General features: G+C 30.1%; 1 protein-coding gene across 2 annotated transcripts in view; it reads right to left on the bottom strand.

Moving 5' to 3' along the window:
* Positions 1 to 18,062, bottom strand: part of yl (Putative vitellogenin receptor yl) — a 107,669-nt gene extending 89,607 nt beyond the window's left edge. The window contains exons 1-6 of one of the 2 annotated variants that reach the window (XM_014436069.2): positions 17,980 to 18,062; positions 14,333 to 14,415; positions 11,171 to 11,295; positions 6,825 to 6,956; positions 4,839 to 4,944; positions 3,396 to 3,557 (exon numbers count right to left, since the gene is read on the bottom strand). In XM_014436069.2, coding sequence (XP_014291555.1) covers positions 3,396 to 3,557; positions 4,839 to 4,944; positions 6,825 to 6,956; positions 11,171 to 11,295; positions 14,333 to 14,415; positions 17,980 to 17,999 — 628 coding nt within the window. In that variant the 5' untranslated portion in view covers positions 18,000 to 18,062. Of the gene's footprint in view, positions 1 to 1,193; positions 1,284 to 3,395; positions 3,558 to 4,838; positions 4,945 to 6,824; positions 6,957 to 11,170; positions 11,296 to 14,332; positions 14,416 to 17,979 lie in introns of those variants that run through there. The other variant, XM_067050868.1, reaches the window with a different exon arrangement.
* Positions 18,063 to 20,125: the final 2,063 nt, after the last annotated feature.

Raw genomic sequence — 20,125 nt, 5'->3', positions numbered from 1 at the left:
GAGAAAAAGAATCTATTTTCAAAGAGGCGCCTAAATATTTCTTTATCTATGACGATGTTAACATCTATGTGTTACTGTGTTTTAGAAAAAGTAATAAATTGAATATACTTTCTCTGCGATATACCTGCCACGCCAGAAAGGTACCGAAGAAAAGGTTATAAACAATATATATATACAATATTGACTGACCAGCAAATTAGCCCTGATAAAAAAATTCAACAAAAGTTAGAAGCCACAATGCGCTTGTGTAAACCGAACCCACAGGTGTTAGTTGTTATTGACTGACTTTCAACATGTTGAGTTCTCACTGCACAATTTCGCACATTTTCAGTTTTTTACTGCACAAAAATCTGGTCTCTAGTAATTACGTGACACTAACCATCGCCCTACTCCTCTAATATTTCTTAAGTACCACCGACTATGATGCCCTGGGAACTGAAAATATAATTATTTAAGTTCATGATATAATTTGAAACCTAAAGGTTTTTTTGCGAACTGAATATCTGTCATTATTTTTTGAGTGAAAAAATCGAGTTTTAAAATAAAACAGTTGCAAAGTATTTAATTTTTTTTTTTCAGAATTACAGAAATAAATGTCGATTTAAAGCAGCGAGAATACACCCAACATTATCCTTATAAGTTTATTAAAGCATATAAATTAAATATAAAATTATCTGCATCAGGGCGAAAATTAGCAAAAGATTAAAATATTAATTTGTTATTTTGATGACTAATTTCCAGGGCCGTCGCCATGACAGAGATGGAGGAGCGTCATCCTCAATAATTTGAAAGACAGTAATTTGAAATTTAAAAAAATACAAAAGTCGTGAAAATTTCCAAAATTAAAAATCAATTTATGTACCACTGAAGTTAAGAAATTGGGATTTTATAGGAGAAATGTTGTGTTTGAACGTAAAAGAAAACTACTTTTGTCAAGCCTAAACATTAGCAACATGCAAGTCAAAAACACGAACCCAAAAGAGTTGAGAGATGTAAATATTTCATAATATAGTTGAAAAATTGAAATATCTAATATAGTTTGTACATCCAGTCAAAATTATTGGTAAATCACAGATAATGTCTTCTCTAACAAATTATTGCAGCAACGCCCCTGCGTAGTTGAAATTAATATTTAAAAAATAAAAAGACGGAAACAATTAATTAGTTATTTTTAATTAATACTCTTTACTTACTTTCGACATCGCAGAATAATGGGATTATGAAGACTTGGGCAAAGAAAACTAGTACCAAAGAGCTCTTCATTGTTTGGATTCCCAACAATGTGTGACTGTGAATCTAGCTGGGTGGGGGTGAGAATCTAGTACCTTTAACTCCTCCTAGATCTCGCAAATTTTACTATTTTCTTGTACATTTTTTAACTATTGCTCCAGATCTTTAATTATGTTTACAATAAAGCCAATTACTTTTAGTCCTTAATTGAAAAAAATAAATAAAATATCATTGGTTCATGCTTTTTACAAATGAATTTTCGTAGATAAAATTCGTGCATGTTTTTATTTTTAACATTTTTCTATATTATAATTTTTCATCTGGTTCCCTTTTTATTAAATGATTTTTAACATAATTAATACAATTCTGAAAATATATCTGAATGCATATACATTCTATCGATTAAAATGTTAAGGTTATCATTTTATCACAATTCCAAAATTTGTTAAATTATTTCTTTTTAATAATTTATTTTTTCGTTGCTGTTTACTAATTTATTCGAAATATTAGCATTAGGCGCAAATAAGGGAATTATAATTTCTTTAAAGAGGTTTTAATAGTTGATCGGAGATTAATATGAGGAGGAAATAGTCGGGGATGCGGTCAGCAAAAAAACGCAAATAAACAAAATAATTTATTTATTTGCACAAATTAATAGGTTTTTTTTACTTTTGATTTCTCTCTTGTTTTTTTTTCTCCTTTCCTTTCTTTTTCCCTCAATAATTTCTTTATTATATAATATTGCGATAATACAGAGGTTGTTCATTATAAAGAATCATTGTGATTAAAACAAATTTAAAAACCTGGAGCGAAAATAAACAAGTTTTTAAGAGAAAGCAGGATGATTTTCTTTTTTCTATACGTTTTACAAACAAAGGGTCATTATAGAAGGCTAGTTCTAGTCCACCCTGTCTACCATTGTCTTTTTATTTATTTATTGAAATTTAACACTGTTTAAACAAATAAAAATACAATAAGTAAATGTGACAAATGTTTCAGAACATATGATTATCTTGAGAAGGAACCACACAATGGTTGTATTTCAATTCTTGGCGTGGCCATCTTCTTTTCAGACGCCTCGGAGGATTAAAGGATTGTAAAGGATGAAAGACTAAGAACTAATGGGTTGAAGTGGATAAATATTTTGGAATGAAAGGATGTATATCTATTTCGGGCAAAATATGCAACAAATTGGTTTAATTTATGTTTTCCATTTGAACATTTCCACAGTAATATTAATAAGTTTAATAAAATTAATATTATTTTATTATATAAAATGACATGGGGAAAATGCCTAATAAGAGACTGGGATTTTATAGGTATATTGTTGTGTTTCAATGGAAAAGAAAACTATTTTTGTCGAGTTTTTGACATGTAAATCAAAAACGCGAATTCAAAAGAGTTCAGAAAATAGAGATATTAATAATAAAGTTGGGAAAATTGAAACATTTAATATTGTTGGTTAATCTAGTCAAAATTGTTGGAATATTACAGATATTGTCCTCTTCAAGAAATTATTTCTTCGGGATCCCGAGACATTTTCATCCCTTTCTACAAAGAATTAAAGCAGCTTTACCCTGCTCATTTCAACATTTTCTTGCGTTCTTCCTCTACCAAGTATTCCAATCTCACCGTCCATGCTACATATCTCATCTCCTTCAGCTCAAATCCTCAGTACATTCAATTCATTGTACAAAAAATACAAGCAAATACTAGTTTTATTTACGAACAAATTATAGTTTATTCCGTTACCACTATTTATATATATAATCAATTAACTTTTAGTAGTAAAACAAGTTTTTTTTTTCAGTTCTATGGGTCTATTGAATTATGTGTAATGAGAAAGGTGTTCATGTACAGAGCGAAGAATATTGAAAAAAAAAAAAAGTTTAATCAAAACTAATGTCAGATCTTTTTTTTAGCACTTGCTTTGTGATCACGCACCATGCATTCATTCCCTTTGTGAGTGGCAACATGATTCTTGGTGCGGGCACCGTTTCTTTTCAGGGCATCAGTGTGTATCTTAAGGGAAGGTGGTAAAAATTATCAACTAAATCAAATTTAAAACATAACTTTAACGCTTCTCTAAAAATTAATAAATAAATACACACACACATATATATACACACACATAGTGAAGTCTAGATTAATGAATGTTTGGCTACCTGTTTTGTTCGGATTGAGGCACATACCACCTTCATCAGAACCATCATCGCAATCAGGGTGACTGTTGCAGACTTCTTCCAGTTCAATGCATTTCATACTATCATGGCACATGAAACCATTTTCATGAATATTGCATTCTTCAGTGCTCACTGGTTTCTTAGCTGCAATAAAATAATAACAACTATTAAACTGTAAACATTCACAGCGTACATAATATATAAAAAATACAATTCCATAGGACCCATTTCTTAATCGTGATGTTTTATTAAAATATATTATTTTTTCGGGAAGGGCAGACTACAAACTTTGGAAAATATTGCAGTTCCATCATATTAAGGTCTTTTGTTGTTTTATTTTTTAACGGCATATACTAGTATGTGATATACAATCAAGTAGAAAAAAATATAAATTATTTATGGTGCATACAATTTTCACAATAATAAAGAAAACTAGTTCAAACCTATTTTGTCCGGTTTCACACTTTTGCAGACGATATGTAATAAATCATGTATTCATTGGTTTTAATATTTTTATATTATCATATGTACCCATATGACCATGTAGGTATGTATACCATTCATACCATATTTACGGACGAAAAAATAATAAGTAAAATCCATGATAAATAAAATAACAAAATAAATAAGAAAAATAAAGAAAATTAATGCTTGAAGAAGTTTATCGGGGGGTGCGGTCAGCAAAGAACAACATAAATAAACAAAACAATATTTATTTATTTTATGCCGACGTTTCGACCTGAGTTTCAGGTCTTCATCAGGGATAGTGGCGTGTAAAGGGGACGGGAAGCAACTAACTGACCAAAGTCAATATATAACCCTTATTTTGGTTATACTGTCGTACTTGTGGCTCTGTTAATGCCATTATTAATGATATAAATGTATTAATATATATTTCAAATTTATCTTTTGATTAAAGAATAATAAAAATATAACACAGCCTTGAAATATATTGCTCCAAACCTGTTTTCAAAGCAAGTATCTATTATTATCAAACTTGTATAATCATTAATTTATTTATTTAATTTTCCTTTTATAAATGTGGAAAAATCGTTTCAAAAACTACTTGTTGTTACCACACCAACATCTGCAAAGCTAGAATAGATAATAAATGTGAAAAATATCACGCTGATCCTGTATAAAATAACAGAAAACATCCCAACAATAATTCCTACCCAGCCCTAATTAATAATCAATAGCATACAACTGTTTATTTCGGTTTACTTATTATTAAATTATCTAATTTTCATATTATATCATCATTTATGGAATAAAGTGGTGTTCTTAAGATTTTTATATGCATGTAATAGAAACATTTTCACGACGGGTAAAACGTTTTACGAACTGTGACTTCTTTTGTTTCTTTCTCCATCTTGATAGTGGATGAGGATTTAAAAAGAAAAAAAATAAATTAAAAATATTTACCACAGAACTGTTCGTCTGAGTTATCTGGACAATCACGTACGCCATCGCACTCCCACTCTTTGGGGATACAAGATTTGCTGTGGCACTGAAAACCGTCACAGGTCGCCTAAAATTAAAATTAATTTATATAAAACCAAAAGTTTAAAAAAATTTAAAAAAAAAAATTATTTGTTGATAAGTGCAACAGTCTGCCACAACCTTGGGCAACAAGTTATTATTATTTTATGGGCACAACAGACCATGGAGGTCTAAGTCCTCGCGCGATGTGTTTAGCAATACTAGGAGGTAATATTCCCAGTATTAGGATATACATCGCGCGTTTCTTGACGTGTTTTTTTACCAGGGTGGGTACACGTCACTACCACGCTTATTTTTTGTGAGTGCCACCCATTGCCTAACGGGCCTCACAAATGCCCGGGGGGAGGTTATCAGTGAGTTTTGCATTATTATGTGCTTGAAATAAGCCCAGGTGGGACCGGGCGGGATTTGATCCAACATCCTGTAGATCGGTAAACTGGCGCGTTACCACGCTGCACCATTGCCCAGTTAGGTACAACAATCTGCCACAACCTTGGGCAATAAGTAGTAGTGATAAATGATCACATTCACACTAAAATTCAAAAATAAGCTATATATAAATAAATAAACATAATATAATATCTTTATGTATATAAACAGAAAAAAAAAATTAACATTATCAAACTCTGTACATGAAGAAATAAGGAGAAACTAAAATAAGTAAAATTTTGAACTAATATTATAATAAAATAAAAGCACTAACATATACACTATTTACACTCTCGACATGAGGATACCCGTGCCCAGTCTATCCCCCACGCATTAGGGGTAGAGGAGGGCTCTTCGATATCCCAGCCCTCTCACCCTGTCTCTGGTAGTGAGCCAGTGGAAGCTGTGTAAAAAGTTATATTTAAGCTTAGATTATAAAAGTTAAAGGAGTAGATACTTAAACAGGGCTTTTTGGGAAGTGGGACGAGAAAAAAATTTAGAAATTAAAATAAGGAATAGTTATGAAAAGTCGATATATATTTACATATGAAATAAAAATATTTCATAGCCTTGTTATTTTAATTCTCCTTACAACTCACCATAAATAATTAACAATGTAAAAGTGGATAAATTACATCCAGAACTATTTTTCCATCGTCAATGATGCCGTTGGGATTCCTTCGGCAAGAATCGCTGTTTTTTTTATTTTGGACATTTTCATAGTGATATCTAGTAATATAAATAGTTCTGAAGAGGAAATGAGCTGGAGTTCGGAAATATAAAAAAATGGGATTTGCAAGACTCAAAAGCGGTCAATCCTACTATATACCTTTTTTAAATCAAAATAAAGTCTCCGTTTATAATTTTTACTCTTGTAAATTCATTTCTAGTGAATGTAATGTCAAAGTTCCAGATGAATAGAAAGTGAGCTTTAGTCGGAAACTTGAAAAAGTACCTTTGTTTGGCTTTCATCAAATATCTCGAAAACGGTCCATTTATCCAAAACCTACTTATATACAAACTTAAATATTATAAATTAAACTGTATTTAAACGCCCACTTTACCTTATTTATATGACTATTATTTTTTTAAATAATCTCGCTTGGAAAAAAAGTATTTTTCTGAAAATTTGTTTTACCATGCTTTTTGCCCATATAAACGGAGTTAACTGTCGTATATCTTCTCATAAACCTCCACAAACTTCGATCTTCGATAGTTAAGAAAGAAATATAATTATTAAATTGATTAGCTTTAAACCAACATAGTTCGGCTTTTAATCTATAGCTAAGATGATGACAGTTTTTTTTAATCTGTATTGAGTCTTTCAGAAAAACGAGCCCTTCGTTTTTGATGTAATTTATGATGATATTCTGGAAGGATACCATCTTTTCTTGTTACAGAGTTACCAAAAAAACGATTTATCATAAGAAAATTTTAGCAAGCAACAAAAAGAAATCCTATAAAATATATATATTTTACCTCACTACATCCATGAGTCTCATCGCTGCCATCCGAACAGTCTGATTCACCATCGCAGACCCATAACGAAGGAATGCACAGCCTATCTTTGCACTGATATTCATCTTTATTGCACGGTTTCACTGCTGGGGTCTGTAACAATAATAACGAAAATAGTATTAACCAATCGCTCATTTTTAATTATATTATTATTTTTTTGTTTTGCAAGATGAAAATAATAGTGGAAAAAAACAACCAAAAATCCATTGACATTGTATATGTTTTTATATAATTAGGAAGATCATATTCTTTATTTAATCTCTGAGATGGAATATGACGCTCACAATGGTTGTCCTTGTAGTAACCCTTCTTTTCTATCTTCCAAAGTTTCATTAAAATGTTTTCCAGTATGAAGCTTTGTAAAATAATAATTATTAATATCAACAATTTTATGGAGTTGACCACAAGCCATTAATTTTAAGTGCGCATAAATTAAAAAAAATAATATACATACGTTGGTTGATGAAGATAGAACATTTCAAAAGTAAAAACTATTTTAAACGAAAGTTCCATATAAATAAATTTAGAAATTAATTTGGTAATTAATCGTAATAAAGGACATGTCATTTATATTGCCAATTAGTATGTAAATAAAACAACTGCTGATTTTCTTTTATTATTGATAGAAAGTTTACTTTATTTTAATATTCTAATTTTTAAAAATTATCTCATTCTATTTTTTTATCGATTTACAAACATATTTTTAATTTATCCATTGCTATTTCTTTTTTGTTATAATGGGTTTTTTCATCGTAACAAAAAAGTTTATAATTTTATCAATATTTTCAATTAGTTATCCTTTTTCAAAAAAATTGCATGTATTCTTAACTACTTATGTCCTTCCTAGGCGCTAACTTTGAGCCGGAGAGGTGCTTTGTGGAATGTAAAAGATTTCACTCTCTGGCAGCCTCGATGAAGGCCTAGAAGCCTTCCCCCACCACAGATGGCAAGGAAGGTCTTCGTCAGCAACGGTATGCCGAAGGAGATGGCCGACCTCAGCCTGCAAGATGAAGTTGGACACACGGTGGCCTATTCCATCTCTTCCGGCTATCACAAGACCTCGAAGCTGTTGGTGGAGCATGGGGGCAACTCGGACGACGTCTCGGTGAGTCACCACTAATGAATTTTTTTTTCTTCAATTAAAGTGATAAATGCTTTAAATTTATAGGAATTAGTGATCAAATAAACTAATTTGTATTTTGCTGAAACACTTTCCGTGAAAAAAAAATACGATAATAGTTTGAGAAAAAAAACGAGATACCTGAGATTCGTAGTTGTTTTTAGCTACTTCTTATTTATACTGATTTTTTTGTCTGGAATGAAAAATCCACATCGATATCTCTTGGAAACATGAATCAGAGTTATCAAGGCTAGTTTATCAATGCCGTCATTGTTCCTGTAGAACTTAACTATTGAAATTTATTTTTTTATCGTTATGATAAGAACCGGACAATTTAGTTTGCTCGTTAAAATAGTCACAACAGGATGATCTCTTGAGAGGTTAACTGCAAACGTCTCGAATGAATTCATTATTTCCACTCTTCTAATCTTTATTGTTGAACATGATTACATACTTTAATTGATATCTGATATGCGAACGAATTTTTTGTTTTTACATTATTCAAAGGCACGATCAATCATATATTTAATATGTTTACATGCAGAATGGATTTCGTTTTCAGGGTTAAGGATCATTCATTTTACATCTTCAGGTTGGGGAAAAATCACTTTTTTGTCCTAAATTCATTTTCGAAAACACAAATCCATTCATTATAGCGTAATATAATGGAAAATATTAATTTTTATCTGATATTAATTCAATTCTTCCATCCTTTGATAGAAAGGATATATTTGTGTTAATATAAATCATGTACAATTGGAATGAAAATAAATTATACAAAATAATCAACCAACAACATGATTCCAAAATATTCGTTCACGTTATTGTTATTATATTTAATTGATGGCCAAACTTTCAGTAATACTTAGTTGGTTCACCTTTATGGACAAGACGCTGTGGCACTGAATCTAACAATTTTTGCGAAAAAAAAAATGGAACGAATTTTATCTCACTCCTCGGTAATAAAACATTTTTAATTATAGAAATTAGGAACAATGCGTTTTATGACTTCATCCTTCAGATTCTCTTGCAGTTTCCCTATAGGATAAATATCCGGTGACTGATTTCATTTACCAATAGAGAATCCAAGTCTTAGCTGTTCATGGCGGATGTTTGGAGTCGTTCTGCTGAAAATAGTAACTCTCTTTTATCCTTATTTTCCTGCTCAAATTGAGGGATTTTTTTTTTTAAATGTTAACATATTTTATATGATGCATGATGTCATTTATAAAGAGATCCCACTCCAGTGTTACAACCCCAAACCATCAGCGCCACAAATCCTTCGCACCGAGTACTATATTTATTTAGATGATTTCCAAATATACCTCTCCTTCCTCTCTTCCAAACTGTTACCGGCCATAAGAAAGCACTAGGAGTAGTTGCAGTTGTTTACTGTTGCTCACTGGGCAATGGCATAAACGTTGAATGCTGAGAAAATAAAATCAATTCTAATAGGTTACAATCATCTCCTTCGTAATCCAACCCTTTTCCTAATTAATAATCTCATAAATTTCTATTTTTTTCCGTTTGGCTCAAAAGACTTTGCAGATCTTTGGCCCCCCAAACCAGCCTTCTCCACGCCTGTCTATCTTGGACTACTGCTTTCCAGTTTTCTGCCCACAGCTCTTTCGCATCTTTGCTGATTCTGTCTAGCTATCTGGTTTTTGGCTTCCCCAGTAGTCTCTTGCCTTCTATACTAGCATTTATTGTTATGTAGATGCGTCCTAATAAATTGCTTTGAGCCACATTTTCCGCTCATCTTAACCTCCTTGTCTTCATATCCAGAGATATTGATTGACCAGCCCCTGCAAGTTGTTTACTGTTGGTTCTTTTCTTCCATGTGTTAAAGCTCTGATCTCAGATAGCTCCTGTAGTTGTACGGAGGACTTTTCGTTCCCTGTTAGAGCCCAGATCTCGCAGCGGGCTTTATCATGGCACTGTGCACCCTTAGTTTCAGAGCTTTAGAGATTTGTTGGGATTTTAATATTTTTTACAGAGAGAAGGCTCTATTCGCGCTTGTTATTCGCTGGTCTATTTCAGTCCGTTGATCATTTATTGATGTTATTGCCTATCCGAAGTATTTGAAACTGTTTACTTGCTTGAAACTGGTTATTTGCCGTCCACGCAGACCATCAATTACAATATATTTCATATATTTTGTTTTATCTTCATTTACTTGCAAGTCGATTTCTTCTGCTTCTCTTAATAGATGCTTTGCAAGTCTTTCCATGTCATCTTGGTAACTACCTAGAACCGAAATATTGTCCGTGTACGTAATGAAACCTCTATCGAAGCATCAAAAATCTGAGAATCACCTTTCACTAAAATCTTTCCTGGAAAACAGCGCTCCACCTCCCCCATATCTTCCAGCGCTCCTTTAAAGGAATAAATTACATTCCCCGCCAATTTTCCATAATTATAAATACCCATAGACTCTTAGTAGCTTTCTTAATATTACTTTACTGTTGTATATGAAGGCGTCACTGGGAAACTCGAGATAAACAACAATTATAACTAGACACAGAGAAGCCTCCGACTCCTGGTTTCGGACATTGAAATGGGTTTACAATTCCTACCGTCTTATTTCCTGGCATCCAAGTTATCCATCCCACAGTTCATCATGCATCGGTCATCTCCTTAAATTCAAATCGTCTGTTCATTCTCGGTCTTCAGACTTATATACAACCCATTGAACTACAGCTTTTGATAGACTCGTCTCTATTTAATTCCATTTCTACTTTCATACGTCGCTCCAGTACCCTTTCCACATTAAAATCCCACTTATTACATGATTTCCTTTCCATCCAGTTCCAATAAAATTGAAATTGATGTTTCTTATTAATTATCGGACTTTATAAAAACTACATAGATTTATACTTCCAATTCATATTATTCCCTTAATTGATTTCAAATTTATTAATATGAAAAGTTTATTTGTCTTTGTTTAATGGCTTAACAAATATTTTATTATGATTTATTATTTCTTTTTTTATTTGTCTATTATGCATTCATTACTTTGTTCTTTTATCTATTACTTGAAGCTCATTTACTATTTTTGTAACTTGATTATAGGACGTGTTACAGAGTAAATAAAGAATTTATTATTATTAAATGCATATAAATTATTTTAGGTGAACTGGTAAAACAATATTTAAGGTTTATAAAGTATGATGTTAAGAATACATACAGTGGTCAAATGGCAATTTTCTTCATCAGACATGTCCCCATGGCCGCAGTCTTCGTAACCATCGCAAATAAAGCTGAGAGATATACATCTACCATTGCGGCATCTGAAGAAATTTTCATCACAATCTGGAAAAATGAAAAAAATTAAAATTTTTAAATTATCTTCAAAATCGAGTGAAAATTCATGATTTAAATAGGTTTTTTCATTTAATTTTCGATGACCAGACAGTGGCACTAGCACTGTTTTTTTTTAATGAATTTTTAATTTTCTAACACTTTCCAGTTCTAATCCGGCACATCCAACTCCTATTTTCAATAGGATAGGATGATTTTGTTTAAAGGTTCTGTTAGTAAATCAAATTTTAAGATGACTTCATATCATAAAACCCTTGACCAAATTCATCCGACATTTTTTTTTCATTTCAATTATTAAAACCACAAACAATCTTTACTGGTTGATGATTTGCGTGCAAATGGTGCAGGAAATAAAAAAAGCTATAGAATAAATAGTAGAAGAGATGAGTAGAAATAATTCCCACAAAGACTAGGTTTGATTTTTTTTTTTTTTAACACGCTGAAAGTCAAGACAAGTCTAAGTATATAGTATGGATTTATTTGGCCGCCATCATGATTTTTTTAAATCAAAAATCATTAAAAAAAATCTTTTTTGTATCAATTAACAGAAAATTTCATGCTAAAACGATTATGAAAATTTTAGAAAATAAAAATAAACAACTAAATAGTGACTGAAAAGTCTGAAAAATTTCCTTAGTTTTTCACTTAATGTTCAATATATCTAAAATTTTTGACAGCGAAATAAATATTATTAACATATTTTTTAAATTAGTACAATTTTTCTATAATTTGAGCCCTAATAATGCTTTTTACGATCCCGTGTTAATAGTTCCCGAGATAAAAGTTTTTAAACACCATAATATGTAAATTCACAAAATATTGATTTCTCGTTATTTGGAAAAAAAATGTTGGCATTTGAAAAATTGTATCTCGGGAACCAGTGAACGTAAAGACTTCTATCAGGCATAAATTTTAGGGAATTTATATTACTTTCAGAATGATTTTATAATTTTTTATCTTGTCTGTAGAAAACTTTAAACATACAGAATATTAAAAAGTAAGTACAAAGTTCGAGTAAAATATAATCAAATCGATTAGGCCTTCCAGATTTTCTGCCATAATTTTGTTATATATTCATCTTTTCTCAAAATCGATAACATAACCTTTATCAGCAAGTATTTTATATAAATTTTCAACGTTAGGTTTTTTTAAAAATGATTTTTCACTGTATGGCGGCAGCCTAAAAAAATTATTTTGCTAGGTTCACCCAAAACATTACTATAGCCATTTTAGTCATCTCGGCCGGTCGAGGAAACCAAATTCATGTTGACGGGTTCTTATGGGAATTATAAGACGTCTTTAGGTCTGTTTGAGCCGGATCAAAAATGCTTTAAATTATTTGACAATGGATTATTATTTGAATTAGTTATTTTATTTACAGCAGTAAATAACAAATAATGAAACATCTGGCATGTTTTTGGATCATATATATCCTGGAACGTTAAACCTCAAAATTTGAGGCGTTTTTTCTTGGTTGATAACAAAGATTCATTATTGAAAATAATAACCCGTTTACTCGAAACTTTATTATCCTCAATAAAGTTCGATGTTTGCTATTTTAATTTTTTTATTGGTGATATTCTGTGAAACTGATAAGAAAACACTGAGGACTTTTCTTCTATCTCCATAAATGGAGGAAGGAAATATCTAATCGACCAATATTATGAACAAAAAACCGGATGTAATGAAGAATTCCGAGGATCATCGCTGAATGACCAGTATTTTGCTGCAAAATCTGTAAAAATCAATAGACAGCATAAGGGGAACAGACTAATTCGTTTCAATTTTGGTATCTTGAAACGTTAAACTTTAAAAGTTAACGAAGCTTTTTTTTTTTTTATATTTTTAATATTTTAATATTTGTTATATAGGGGAATTTGTTGATCAAATGAAATAAGGGTTGTGAAATGGAAAGGAACGAAAAAAAGTAATAAATTGAAAAACATGTATTTATTTTGTAGACTGATATTAATTGTAAAAGAAAAGAAAACTACGGCAAAAAAAAAAAGTTATTTTTCGATTATATTATAACATATAAAAATGTGTAATTTATATATGTCCGATCACGGATTGATCAGTATGCTGTGTAATGTAGCAACTCGATGTATTTGGGCAGCATGAATAAATAAAGAATTTCTTTCTCTCTCTTGTTGATTGCAAAGATTAATTCTGGAAAATAAAAAAGCAAAAAGTGCACGATGGGAATTCGAATTCGACTGAAAATGATCTTTTTTTTAGAACTCTCGATGACCCCTGCTCTACCCCTCATGCGTGGGGGATAGAGTGGGCTCAGGGATCCTCAGGTCGAGAGTGTAAATATTGTACATAATACTTTTATTTTATTGTTATATTAGTACAAAATTTTACTTATTTTATTGTGTGCTTATTTCTTCATGTACATAGTTTGATTATGTTAATCAATAAAGTGATACAATCAATAAAGTAACACATAAATGAAGTGATTTTGTTTATTTATTAATATATTCTTTATTTTAGTATGTATGTGATCATTTATCATTATTAGTTATCAATGAATAAAATTTGATTTGCATAAATCTTGCATAATTTACTGAAGTACTATTTACTATTCTATCGGAAATTCTCCAATTAGGTACCCTGGAGAAGAACTAAAGGGAAGGCTTGAAAATTAACAGAACCCTAAAAAGATAGACCTCATGCCACTGTTCTGACAAAGCAGAAATAAAATCAGAAAATTGATTGATGTCATGTGAAATACTTCACTTTTATTTATACTCAACATTTGTTAATGAAAGTACCATTCACGACAATTCTAAGCTACGGTTCAAGAATTTCAACGTCAAAACATTTTTCCTTTTTCATTTTGAATTTATTTTCAGTAAACATCTATAACTTATGAAAACTTCAGTATGAACTAATTATAATTTTTGAACAATGAAAAATTATAAATGAAATGGTTAAATATTTACGTGACTCAAGAATCATTTAATAATCATGACTGGATGTAAAATACAACACATAGATACAAACATATTAAGTTTATAAATACCTGTATCATGCTGTTCAGTAGAAGTGACCAAAGCGATTAATATAGTCGCAAACAAAAACTTCAAATCGTTTGAAAATTTTAACCTGAAATGACAAAATTTGATTTAAAGCACATATCTTTTATTAGACAAACGTCATTTCTTAAAATAAGAATAACTAACGATTCTACCATAACTTTTGATCTTTGGCTGACATTATATATCCTCCTAAATTAATTTTAATTTTGGATTAAAATTACATTTCGTATTCAGTACTCTATTTTTATATTATTACCTTTATAGCCATAAAGGGTCAGGGGTTCAGTGCTTTTTAACGAAACTATTGTTTCTTCAACAACGGTTATACAAGGAGGTGATTTTTTCAAGATGACGCTCAACCGCCCGATTTTTCTCCAGTTAAGGATACCCACATTACAGAGGCCGATAAACGATAGGCCTACCCAGACTTATAAATGTGTGACTGGCTGGTTACAATCGTAATCGTCCTTTAATATAATAATAACATTATATGAATTTATTCAGTGCTAATCCTTTGATTTTCCTCCCATTATTAAACAAAGCTCAGAACAATTGATCTTAAAATTAGTATATTACTTATGATCTATATAATGAAATATATAGTCAAGTGAAACAAAACAGTTAACATGTGAACTTAAAGGAAATCTTAATTTTTTTTTTGTTTACCTTTTGAATTTTAAAGCATTGCGACTGAAATATAATGTATAAGTTGAGATAATTCGGAACGGAATATCCGTTTGACAAGACATATTGTCCTTGAGGATGAGATAAAAGTAGTTAATCAAAAGAGCGGAAGTTGGTACGTTTATACATTTTTTAAATAAATATTTACGACCTTTATATGTATATATATATACATACATATACATATATATACGATGTACTAATTTGTTTTATAATGTTACATTTATTACTTTTCTAATAGATATATTTATTACATTTATATCTATTATGGGTACATCTATCATTTATTATAACTATTACGGTTTTTAAAAATATTTATATATTTGTATAATTATCAATTTTATATTTATTACTTATATTAAAAAGAGTTCTTATTTTTTTTTTTTTTTTACATTTTAAATCTTACAATCTAAAACAAGAAAAAACATTCTCCTACTAACTTCCGATCAGAACTAATTGGAAACAAGCAGTTGGGTTTTGTACTCCACTAAAACATGTAATTACTTTTCTATTCAGTCCTTCTAATTCAAAATTTTTCGTAAAATCCACAACGGTAATTATTAGGTCATGAATAAAACTACTTAAAAAGAGCTAAATATCCCTTGTGGTGCCGAATTTTAAATTAATAATATCACTATCATTACAAACCCCACCCCGGCACAAACATGTCACTTTTTATCTTTGTTTCCTTAGGTCCCAGTGCGCTCAGTTCGAAACGTTGTGGGTTCAGTTCCCACCTGGGGTAGTTAACCCATAATTTGGGTTCATGTTTCATTCTTCATTGAAGAATGAATATTGACACTCCCACCTTGGTTAGTGAGCGGCAGCAACACAGGTAGCCATGGATTGGCAAAAAGGACCACTAGGTCCAGTTGCCGGACTTGTTCCCCCCACCAGTACCAATATATATGAAACAAACAACTTTAGTGAAGGATTTTAAAATCCTTAAACGTACTTCCGTTTCAAATGATATAAAAAATATTCCATTTATAGTATATGTAAGGAAAACTGTTAATAATATTTAAGTAGGGGGAGGGGAGCGGCGGCAAAATCTACACGTTTTCCAAATAATGGCAAATTCGCACATGCGCAAAAGTGGTGATGAGTTATTTGGATTGGCTGGTCCAAGTTGGCCTGAATTAGCGACCGAACCGTTGGGTGTTGTTTTGGGGCACAAATCAAAGTGCGGTTGTGCTACATCCACACCTTTGTGTTCATTAGCATTATATTAGAACTACCAACAAATAGATTGTTATCGTCTTTGTGTTTTAATTAATTAAAGGATTTCCCCAAACCTCCGAATTCAATAATAAACTTAATTTAAGATTGTATATTTTAAAGTTCTACCGATTCGGTGTAAATACATTATTTAACATCTTGTTAATTAACAACCTAAACAGTTCATTTTCAATTTTAAAAAGCACGAATGTACATTTATAAACACATTATATGTCTAGTTAATTTAATTAACAAACGTTTCTGATAAAAATTTTAGAAGGAAGGTTGAGTTTATTGATTAAGTAATATTCTATTCTATTTCTATGATGTTGTATTATCTACCATCTACTTTGCTGATATTTACGTTTCCCATCATTTAGTCTATCTTTATTACTTTTAAAATGAAGATGGTGTAAATGGAATTCAATTGGTAAGAAAAATGAAAAGGACATTTAAGCGTGTGGATACCGACATTTGTTGTATCCTTTGTTTACTAAGTCTGTATTTTTACAAGTGCTGTATTTGCGGCAAATGACATGAAAGCGATAGATCCAGCCTAACATTTTCAGCAATTTTTATCGAATTTCCCAAGTTACCTAAGTAGGTGTTCCCTGAAACGTGTCCCAACTCTCCTGAAAGGTTTTGTAAAATTTATCTTTCTAAATAGCGTTTACAAGCTTTTTGGAGTAAAATAATCTCTTTTCTTAGCGTTTTAAAACATTTTTTTTAAGCTTATATAAGGCATCTAAACCTAATATTTCACAACTGTTTATATTTTAAAATTATTGTTGAGGTTTTCTTCTCCCCATGATGACTTTTTATGGATATCGTATATTTTTTTCATTAAAAAAACAAATGAACCACTAAGAAAGTTTAATTACCATTTACGTAATATTATTTAATTAAAATTATATTTCCTCGCAGACAATTGACTGCAATTTTCACTATTATTGTATAAATTAAAGATATTGTAAACATTTATGAATATTTTGACTAGTTCTATAATAAAAGAAACAAAACAGTCCTTTAAGCAGTAAAAAACAATTGATAATAATAACATCAACTCAGTTGTTAAAATATCAACATAATAAACACATTTGAACATTAATGGGTATACTAAATTTTCTATTAATACCCTAAGGCATTCTATTATACATTTTCACAACCCCTAACCTCCATAATTTTTGAAAATTTAATTTGATTTTTGTTGGGCCATAACAGTGATATTTATTCTATCTCTTGAGGGTATTGTTAATTTTTTACTTTTCATCTCCAGCGCACCTAACTAATACAATTGCCAAACTTTTTTTTCACATGCGCACTATACAAGGGAAACTGCGATATATATATTTTTTGGCAACAATAGTTTTTTTTATATAATACTCCGCTAAAAGTAATATTCATACTTATGTGAATACCTTTACAAAGGAATAGTTTTAAAAAATAATAAAATCGCAAAAATAGATAGCTGGAGGTAAAATAAACCAAAATGGAAGAATACTTAGCCATAATCAATCCTGACAAAGTAAAATCTAACTTTATTTAATTCATATGTATACATTTATAAAATTTCGCATATTTTTATAACACCTAAACTTAGTTTTAGGTAAGTACACAGTTAACTTAAGTCGAGTCAGTTTTAAAGAAATTTAATTATACCAGATTAAATAATTTGGTAATTGTTACTCATAATAATAAATAATACATGGTTATGGTTAAAATTACTAACCTATATCGTGGCGACAGCATAGTTCGAAGCTAACTGGAAGCCTTGGTAAAATGGAATGGGAACTGAAGATCCAAGGTACAGAGGTTCAGCTGATAAAAGTAATGTTTGTTAAATTATTCTTGCCATTTAGTAAACATGGCTTCATGCAAATGTAGGATTTATATAAGAAATTATTATTATTTATCTTAGTAATACATACAATAGTAATAAGATCTACTTTTAATAGACCTCATTCAAAATATTGTACAAAACTATTGAAATTGATCGTTTTCGTTTTTATTGCTATTAAATTTAAACAAATATTCAGAAAAAAAAAACCATGCCATGATGATATTATATATATAAATGATATTATAGATGACCTATAAATTTCATATTATTATTAAGTAAGTTGTCTTTTCTATTTCCTAGATCATTCTCTTCAATTTTTTTTTTTTACTCATGTTATTATCTAATCTTAACTATACAATTTAACAAAATACATCAACATTTTTTTCCGAAAAGAAATAAATTATAAATAAACGATATTGTATTTAAACTTTTACTTTTTGTAGTTTCCAAGAAAGTTATGGAGTAACGGAAAATTATATAATCATTAGGTTGAAATTACACAACACTCAATTTTAAAAATAATTTATAAGATAAGAATAAGGAAAATAATATTTTACAAAATATATGTTGTAATATAGTCATATTTGGTGTAAAAGTTATAGTCCAGTAGAAGTCGTAACTGTTGAATTGATCAAGTCAGAACTTTTAAGATGATTTAATTCTACCAAGTCCTACAAAACCCTAGAGCCAGAATCAAAAATTAGTACACATTTAAGGAGAAATTTTGATTGTGAAATATGAAATAAAATATTATTTTAACAATAAGTAAAAAGTCTTGTATGTCATTTCAAGGCTGTTGTTTTATAAAATGGTGACTGATTAAGTATTTTTAAAAATTATTTATTTTTTAATTGATATGTATTAGTTGATTTTAAATTTATTTAATTGTTTTTTTAGTGAAGTGTTCTAATGCTGTGATTATTTTGTTTCTGCTTTATTTATAAGTTTCTATCTATTGATGATTTCTGTTAATTTGCTTAATTGATCAGACATTTGTTGCAGATCACTGGAGAGGTATGAAGGAGTGAAAAAGGAGGAATAATGTATTGGACGAATTGATAAATCGTTATTTGGCTTTGTGCGAGAAGGAGGAAAACAAAATATACGTATATAAGAAGAACAACTTTTTTTGTTGAGAAAAAAATGTGTTTCAAGTTTATTGTATTTAGTTTATTGATAATTATTGTTTGAAAAATGGAAAATGTTAATGTATTTTAGTGCATATATGTCCGATTATGGATTGATGGGTATGCAGTGAGTTATAGCAACCCAATGTATTTTTGGATAGCATGGCCAAATAAAGCATTCCTCTCTCTTTCTAAGAATTGAAAAATCAACATTTATTTAAATTTATTTTGGAAAAAATCATGGAAACTGCGAAGATTATTAGCATAAACTACTTGATGGTGCATTCATCAAACTCTAATTTGAACACAAATTAAAATATTTACGACTAGTAGTTCCCTGATATTTGCAAATAAATTTATTTGATTTTGCGAATAAATTTACAAAATCTTGATTTATCAAAAAAAAAAAATCTTTGTTCTTAAGAAATTGTCAGGAATTTTTAGATGTGCAAATGTCTATTGGTACTCAAAAGGAAGCTATTTAACTGTACTATCAAGTAATTTCTTGTGAGGTTCAGGAAGGCCCACAGAACGGTGTAGCAAGAGGTAGTACAGGAGCAGCTCAACCTCATCCTTATGGATTTAAACAAGGTATTCACCATTCATTGTGTTTTTGCAGTTGCCAATATCGACATATTGGTCAAGATCCAGCCTTACGATTTATTTATTATATACTTTGGTAGAATTATTTGGTAAAGGTTTTATTTTTTAGCTTTCCCAGAATTCTATTTCCGAATTAACCATCCTGTTTATGACCCCATATGACCCAATTTAGTATTACTTTTGGAGTTTTCTGCGATATGGTCACATTTATTAGGTTTTTGAGTGTTCTGATTCTATTTTTTTCATTGGATTTTCGATCGCGTATGTGGGTTTCTGTTTATTTTTACTTTTGCAGTTGTTTTTGA

The sequence above is a fragment of the Halyomorpha halys genome, unplaced genomic scaffold (genome assembly GCF_000696795.3).
Source record: "Halyomorpha halys isolate HHAL.00 unplaced genomic scaffold, Hhal_1.1 Scaffold1764.1, whole genome shotgun sequence".
NCBI classification, from domain to species: domain Eukaryota; kingdom Metazoa; phylum Arthropoda; class Insecta; order Hemiptera; family Pentatomidae; genus Halyomorpha; species Halyomorpha halys.
This window is presented reverse-complemented; position numbering and strand designations above follow the sequence as displayed.